Here is an 8,198-nt window from a genome sequence, read left to right as displayed (position 1 = left end):
AAAATGCCATCTCGGAAAAAAAAAAAAAAAAAAAAAATCTAGCTGGGTGTGGTGACCCAAGTCTTTAATCCCAGCACTCGGGTGGCAGAGGCAGGCGGATCTCTGTGAGTTCAAGGTCCCTGGTCTACATAGTGAGTTCCAGGACAGCTGGGGCTACAGGGAGACCCTGTCTCAAAAAAAAAAGAAAAACCTAAAAACCTTGAGAAACAGAGGTCAGTATGATTAATTAAGTGCCAAAAGGCACATCCATCGGATGTCCGAGAAACACGATCAATGCCCTGGGCGCAGCACTATTTTGGCCTAAGGACCGTCCTTCACAGATCGGGAAAGAACCACTCCAGGTTTCCCGGGAAAGGCGCGCAGGGCTGTGGCTTTTCAGCCAGACTTGCTAAAATAGGCGTAGTCTTTAAAACAAAAGCATTCGGAATGACGGTCGCCATAGCCACTCAACGCCGAACACAGGCCCGCTCCTCCCGGCACGGTGGGACTTTCTATTGGTTGAGCCGCCCTAAAGGAGGCGGAACACAGAAAAAGTCCCGGCCTCTCCTGGAATTTTTGGCCAATCAGCGTCTGAAAATTGGCCATCAGTTGCGTTGCGCAGTGTGTGTAGCGTTCGGGAAGGCCTGAGGGCGGGCCGAACCAGGGAGTTGCAGACGGGGTGGGAGGGAAGAGTGGAGGACGCTTCCTGAGGGCGCGCTGGGCGGAAACCATGACAGCCACGCGCGCGCGTGTGCGTGCCTGACTCCAGCGCGGCCCCGCCACCCGGATCGGCCGCTGAGAGGTGCAGCGCGCGCGGGCCGCGGGTGCCTAGGATTCCTGTGAAGGGGCGCCCGGATCGTGGCCAGCCCGAGGCCGGGAGCACTGGGCCGCGTCCACCCTGTGGCCCTTTGCTGCGTCTGGGACTGTCCCTTCACTCTCTTTCCGCTCTCAAGGCGGGGTCCTCACGGCCCATGCTGGCCGCTGGGGACCCTCTCAGCCTAAATCTCTCTTGGGCCGGCCCGCCGGCCACCATGGTGGCCCTGAGGCCTGCGCAGCTCCTCCAGGGGGGCTAGTAGGTCCATAGTGAGGCCTAGGTACGAAACTCCCAGGCCTGAACCCCGCGCTATGGCCGGAGCCATCGCTTCCCGCATGAGCTTCAGCTCGCTCAAGAGGAAACAGCCCAAGACCTTCACCGTGCGGATCGTCACCATGGACGCCGAGATGGAGTTCAACTGCGAGGTAACCGGCGGGCAGCCCTGACGGGGTCCTCGTCTGCCGGGCTGGGGCGCCTTTGCCGAGGTGGAAGTTGAGGAATTTTGTACGTACTCTCTGGCTATAGATAGAGATGGTCAGAACCGGAAGGGGCTAACTAGGCCCAAATCCTCAAGTTAAAGCGAATTGCTATTTTCGTTTGTTTTACGTGGGACTTTTGGTTTTTAGCTCTTTCTGAAGGTTATTTTCATTCATTTGTTTCAGGAAGACACTGGAAGCTTCTGTAGTAACGAACTGGTTTACAGTGTGTAGGTCTTACTCTTAAAACTCCAGGGACTTTTTCATTAAGTAATATTAGGTGCCCTAGTATTAAAAGTTACATGTAGTTTTATTGGAAAGTTTACACTTTCCCTTTTTACAAACCTTAAAGTTTGTGGGGAAAACTCCATAGTTTCCAGCAGGTGATAAGACTTGAATACTTTGTATGTATGTATGTATGTATGTATGTATGTGTGAGAGAGAGAGAGAGATCAGGAGATCCAAGGCCTTGTGCGTGCTATGCAAACACTCTATCACTGAGCTACATCCAAAGCCCTGAATACTTTCTAAGTGTCAGACATTCACATATTTAACTCTTAAAAAACAAAAATAAAAACAAAAACAAACCTAGTGAGTTAAATTCCTGTGGCACTGTGGAATATATATTTGGTTTGGTTTCCTTATCTACAGCTCCTAAAATCCTTGGAATCTGCCTTGTGTATGCCAATGAAATAACTGTTGATGGCAAGGTTTATGATACAGGGCTGGTCACAAGAAAGGCCAAGCATCATTAAACCTGGGACTTCTCAGTTCCTCTCCAAATGTGGAAGAAGAGAGAAGGACTGAAGGTTAAGTTGATCACAACAAATGGCCAGTGATTTAATCAATAATGCCTATATAAGGAAGCCTCTTGGGCTAGAGAGATGGCTCAGTGGTTAAGAACACTGGTTGTTCTTGCAGAAGACCCAGGTTCGAATCCCAGCACCCACATGGCAGCTAACAACTGTCCTTAACTCCAGTCCCAGGGCATCCTACAGCCTCTTCTGACCTCTGTGAGCACTGCACGACACGGGTGCACTTACCTACATGCAGACAATACACACATACACATACAATAAAAAAAATAATAAATAAAATTTTAGAAAAAAGGAAGCCTCCATAAACCCCCAAAAGGACAGTTTTTAGAGAGCTTCCAGATTTTTGAACATACGCTCTTAACTAAGGAGTGGACATAGAAACTCTGTACACTTTCCTATGTGCCTTACCTTCTACTCTTTTTTTTTCATTTCTGGCTCTTGTAATGTCCCTGATAATAAACAAGTAAACATAAATGTTTTCCCTAAGTTCTAGGGGTTGTGGGAACTCAGTTTAGAAGCCTGTGATTGGACATAGGAAATGGGGGGCAGTCATCTTGTGTGACTGATCGTTTCTCCTGTAGGATCTGACACCACCTCTAGGTAGACTGTGTCAGAATTGAATTAAAGGACATTCAACTAGTGCCTGATGCAGAAAGGGATTGTTTGTTTGATGGCTGAGAGAAATCATCTCTGCCACCCCACCACATCTTGGTGAAACACTGGGCCAAGTGTGGTAGCATACATGTGTAAACCCAGCACTTAGGAGACTGAGTCCAGAGGATTTGTCACAGTTCAAGGCTATCCTGGGCTATATAATGTGGCAAGAACGTCTCTTGAAAAGTGTGTGTGGGGGTGCACTTAATTTTCACTTCTTAGATATGCAGAGTACCTCAGAAGATTTTGGACTAAGCTCATGGTCAATATGATATGATTCTCAAGCAATTTAGTCCTTGCTACTCAAAGTGTGGTTCATGGGCCATCAGCATTGGTTGCAGGGATTCTATGTCAGGAGTTGTCAAATTGTTTCTGGACAGGGGCATATATAGTCAGTCATTCAGCTTTGCAAGCCATTGGAACTACTCAGCTCTCCAACTTTGCTGGTATAGCACAGAAGTAGTCTTAGATGGGATTGCTCGCCAGCTTGTGAGGCACTCCATTTACCCATTCTCCCAAACTGATGAAAATTATTTTAAAGACAACTCTTTATATCCTTTGGAAATAGTTCAAGGATGAAGAGCAAATGAAGACAAATCAAGAAATCAATGAAAATTTAATAAGGAGAGAGGCAGTAGTATTTGAACCAAGACTACTGAGTCTTCTTTCTTCATTCCCACTTCAAGGGTAGAGATTCCACCAGTTGTTGCTGAGGCTAAGTCCAGGGTAAGTGCACCGGAGAAATGGGGTTTTTCCTTTTTCTTTTTATTTTATTAAACTTTTTTGGTCTTTTTGAGACAGGGTCTCCATGTAGCCCCGGCTAGCCTGGAACTTGCTATGTAAACCAGGCTGGCCTGGAACTCAACAGAGCTCTGCCTGCCTCTGTCTCCCAAGTGCTGGGATTAAAGGCATGGGCTACCATGCTGGTCTCTTTCTTTTTTAAAAAATATCATTTTTATTTTTTGTGTGTGAGTGTATTGCCTGCACGTATGTAATTGCACCCATGTCGCACTATGCCTGTGGAGGTCAGAAGAGGGCATTGAATTCCCCTGGAACTGGAGTTACAGAAGGTTATTAGCTGCCATGTGAGTACCTGGAACAGAACCTGGGTCCTCTGCAAGAGCAGACAGTACTCTTAACCACTGAGCTATCTCTCTAGGCCCAGGGTGTTCTTTTACTGTTCAATCCCTACTTTATGACTAGGGCTTTGGCACACTAAGATAATTTAGGCTCTAACCACTCTTGTTCCATTCTTGACTTGTGAAGTGGCTATTATACTGCAGGGAAGGCAAATTGAAACCTTAGCCCAGTGTGTTCCCTTTCCACCAGGAACTCAGTCCTAGAATTGGTGGGGGAGGGGATCACTCAGAGAGGTTTCCCATTGACCCCTTCCCCATTTCCAGAATCTTGGCTCAGATTTTTGCCTGAGGAGGGGGGAAGAGCAGAGCTGAGTGGACCTCAAAACAGTTCCTGATTGGGGGTGTAGCTCTCCTAGAGCACATGAAGATGGTCCTAGGTTCAATCCCTAGCACCAATACCAAATCAAACCCAATCCAACCCATCCAGTTTGTTCCTAATCTTCCCCCCACCCTCCAAAGATATAACTTTACAGGCAACACAATGGGAAAGTTTGTGCCCAAGGGCACTCTTGAGAACACTAGAAGATTTTAGTGAGAGATTGGATTTTTTTTTTTTTTTTTAAATAGGGTCTCCCTGTAGCTCTAGCTGGCCTGGAACTCACTATGTAGACCAGGCTGGCCTGGAACTCAACAGAGATCCGCCTGCCTCTGCTTCTGAAGTGCTGGGACTATAGGTGTGCGCCACCACATCTGGCCTGAGAGATTGGATTTTATGAAGATACAATGTAGACTGCAGGTCTTCCAGTTTGTAAGACATACAGGGAAAAATATAGTTGGGAAGAACCCAGTTGGAGTCAGAATAAATACCAACATTCACCTTAGAAGCATAGCCATAATTTGGAGAATAGTTCATAAAGCAAATTGTGCTTTGGGTCATTGTTACAAATATTAGAAAAGCATTAGAACATTTAACAGCTAGATGTGGTCATGGAAAAGAAAGACTAAAGCTACTTTATCCAAGGTGACTACCTAAGGGTACACCTTCCTGAGAAGACACATCGTAGGCCTTAAATACTGTGTGGGACAAATAGATTTCACGCAAATCATCTGACCAAAAGCAAATCAACAACAACAAAGTCATCAAATCAGTCACCAGACTAATAAGCATATAGTAAGTCCTAGAGATGAGCATGATGGTCTGTGTCTATCTCAGCATTTAGGAGGGAGACAGGAAGATGGAGAGTTTAAGACCAGACTGAGTTACATAACTACATAGTAAGACTTGTCTCAAAAACTCAGGACTAGGGGGCTTAGTGGTGGTTAAGAGCACTGGCTCTTCTTGCAGAGGACCAGGGTTCAATTCCCAGCACCCATATGGTGGCTAACAGCCATCTGTAACTCCAGTTCCAGGGAATCCAAAGCCTTCTGAGTGTTGTATGACACGTGTGCACTTACACACATGCAGGCAATACACTCATGACCTAAAATAAAAATAATAATTAAAATACTTAAAAAAAAACCCAAAACCTTCAGGATTAAGGGTATACAGCTCAGTGACAGAGTGCTGTTTAGTATGTGCAAAGCTCTAGCACTGCCTCCCCCCACCCAAAAAGAAAAAAAAAATCCTGGAGAGAGGGTACTAGTACCCAGAGTCACTACAATATATTATCTCAAATGTCCAAAATATCAAAACTATGAGACATGCAAAGGAACAGGAAAGTATGGCCCATATAAGGGAGGCCCAAAAGGAGAGTGATTCAGGGGCAGGAAAACTAGCTACAGAAATGCCTGTGAGTATGAACTGGGGTTAGATTCAACAGGAAAGGCTTTAAGGGAGATAGCTCATGTTCGTTAAGTACTTGCCATGAAAGTATGAGAACCTGAGTTTAGATCCTAGCACCTGTGTAAAAGCTGTGCTGGATGGAAGATGGAGACAGGCTCTGGAGCTTGCTGGCTAGCTAGTCTAGCTGAATTATTGAGCTCCAGGTTCAGTGAGAGATCTTATCTCACTGGAGATAAGTGGAGAGCAATTGAGGAAGATACCTGATGTCAACCTCTGGCCTCTACATGTATACTTGCATATACATGGGTACACATACATTACTATACACATGCACATGGTTATACACTAGCCATTATAACTATATTCCCAGAACTTAAGGAGCAAGAAAAACAGCCAAGGAAGTAAAGGAAGGCACTATAGTACTGCTGTACAAAATGGAGAACGTCATTAAAGAGAGGAATTATAAGAGTCAAATGAGAATTCTGAAGTTGAAAGTAGTTTAGGGCCATGTATGGTGGCGCATACCTTTAATCCCAGCACTCTGGAGACAGAGGGGCAGGCAGATCTCTGAGTTCAAGGCCAGCTAGGGCTACAGGGAGACCCTGTCTCAAAAAGAACAAAAGAAAGTGCAATAGTTTAGGGCTGGAGTGATGGCTCAGCAGTTAAGAGCACTGGCTGCTCTTGCAGAGGACCCAGGTTCAGTTCCCAGCACACACATGGTGACTAGCAACTGTCTGTAACCCCACTTCCAGGGGATCCGAAGCCCTCTTCTGATGACACAGGTGTACCTCCCTACATGCAGGCATTACACCTACTCATGCACATAAAATAAAAACAATAAAATATTTTTTTAAAAAGTACAATAGTTTATAGGCCAGGCATGGTGGCATGGCACACACCTTTAATCCCAGAATTCAGGAGGCAGAGGCAGGTGAATCTCTGTGAGTTCAAGGCCAGTCTGGTCTACATGGGCTACAGGGAGACCCTGTCTTAAAAAGACCCCCCCCCCCAAAAAAAAGTACAATAGTTTATATACTCAGAGGATTCCAATCGTAGATTTGAATTGTCAGAAGGAAATCAACTAAAAAAGTTAACGAAGAATTGTATCTAATAAAGGTGAATATAGATTAAATGGATATTTCTGAGTAGTGAAATGAAGACAACAGATAAACAAAAATTGGGAGGATTTATTGCCCAAAGACTTGTCTTATAAAAAATACGAAGGGCTTCTTCACACTGAAAGCAAAGGACCTCAGACATTAATTCCAGTGCACACGAGAAAAATAGTAAGCACTTGGGAGGCACAGACAGGTGAATCTCAGTGAGATCAAGGCCAACCTGGTCTACATGGGGAGTTTTGGGTCAACCAAAGCTAAAACCAAAAAAATAGTAAAGGTTAAGCCAAGTGTGGCAGTACACACCTGCAATCCCAGCACTTGGGAAGTGAGGCAGGCAGATCTCTTATCTCATTGAGATACCTAGGGGGTTTAGGAAGCCAGACAGTGAAACCCTGTCTCTCTTTCACCAAAAAAAAAAAAAAAAAAATGCAGCCGGGCATGGTGGTGTATGCCTTCAGGAGGCAGTTTGAGGGGCCAGCCTGGTCTACATAGTAAGTTCCAGGCTAGCTGGGGCTACAGGGAGACCCTGTCCCAAAAAGACCAAAAAAAGGTAAAAGTAACTTGCAGTCTACAACATAAAATAAATGTATAGTTTTCTCCTTTTTTATATTTTTTATTTTTATTTTTAATATTTTTATTTCTATGTGTATGAGTGTAATGCCTACTTGTATGTAAGTGCACCCATGTTGTGTGATGCCCATGAAGAGGGCATTCAATTCCCTGGAACTGGAGTTACAGATGGTTGTTAGCCACCATGGGGGTGCTGGGAACTGAATCCGGGTACTCTTGCAGCTAGTGCTTTTAACCACTGAGCCATGACTCTAGCACTTACAAATTGCTTTTTTTTTTTTTTTTTCCTTTTTGGTCTTTTTGAGACAGGGTCTCCCTGTAGCCCAACTGTCCTGGAACTTACTGTGTAGACCAGGCTGGCCTTGAACTCACAGAGATCTGTCTGCCTCTGCCTCTCGAGTGCTGGGATTAAAGGCATGCACCACCATACCCGGCTTTTCTCCTTTCTTAACTGATTTAAAATTTAAAGATTTAAGATCACCAAAATGGTATTAGCAAACCAAAACCAACAATATATAAAAAGAATTATTATTGGAGCTGGAGAGATGGCTTAGCAGTTAAGAGCACTGACTGCTCTTGCAGAGGACCTGGGTTCGATTCCCAGCACCCCCATGGTGGTCATGAACCGTCCCGGCTTTTCTCCTTTCTTAACTGATTTAAAATTTAAAGATTTAAGATCACCAAAATGGTATTAGCAAACCAAAACCAACAATATATAAAAAGAATTATTATTGGAGCTGGAGAGATGGCTTAGCAGTTAAGAGCACTGACTGCTCTTGCAGAGGACCTGGGTTCGATTCCCAGCACCCCCATGGTGGTCATGAACCGTCCTTTAACTCCAGTTCTAGGGGAATCCGAAGCCCTCTTCTGACCTCCACAGCATTGCATGACACGGGTGTACTCACAT

At 45.0% G+C, this 8,198-nt stretch overlaps 1 protein-coding gene across 6 annotated transcripts in view; it reads left to right on the top strand.

Moving 5' to 3' along the window:
* Nucleotides 1–660: 660 nt before the first annotated feature.
* The window catches only part of Nf2 (neurofibromin 2), a 113,666-nt gene continuing 106,128 nt past the window's right edge, over nucleotides 661–8,198 (top strand). For 5 of the 6 annotated variants that reach the window (XM_029567352.1, XM_008841083.3, XM_008841084.3 and 2 more), the window contains exon 1: nucleotides 661–1,218. In XM_029567352.1, the coding sequence (XP_029423212.1) occupies nucleotides 1,105–1,218 (114 nt within the window). In that variant the 5' untranslated portion in view covers nucleotides 661–1,104. Of the gene's footprint in view, nucleotides 1,219–3,443; nucleotides 3,468–8,198 lie in introns of those variants that run through there. The other variant, XM_017800098.2, reaches the window with a different exon arrangement.

This window comes from Nannospalax galili, unplaced genomic scaffold, assembly GCF_000622305.1.
Source record: "Nannospalax galili isolate Female #2095 unplaced genomic scaffold, S.galili_v1.0 scaffold259, whole genome shotgun sequence".
In the NCBI taxonomy this organism is placed as follows: domain Eukaryota; kingdom Metazoa; phylum Chordata; class Mammalia; order Rodentia; family Spalacidae; genus Nannospalax; species Nannospalax galili.
This window is presented reverse-complemented; position numbering and strand designations above follow the sequence as displayed.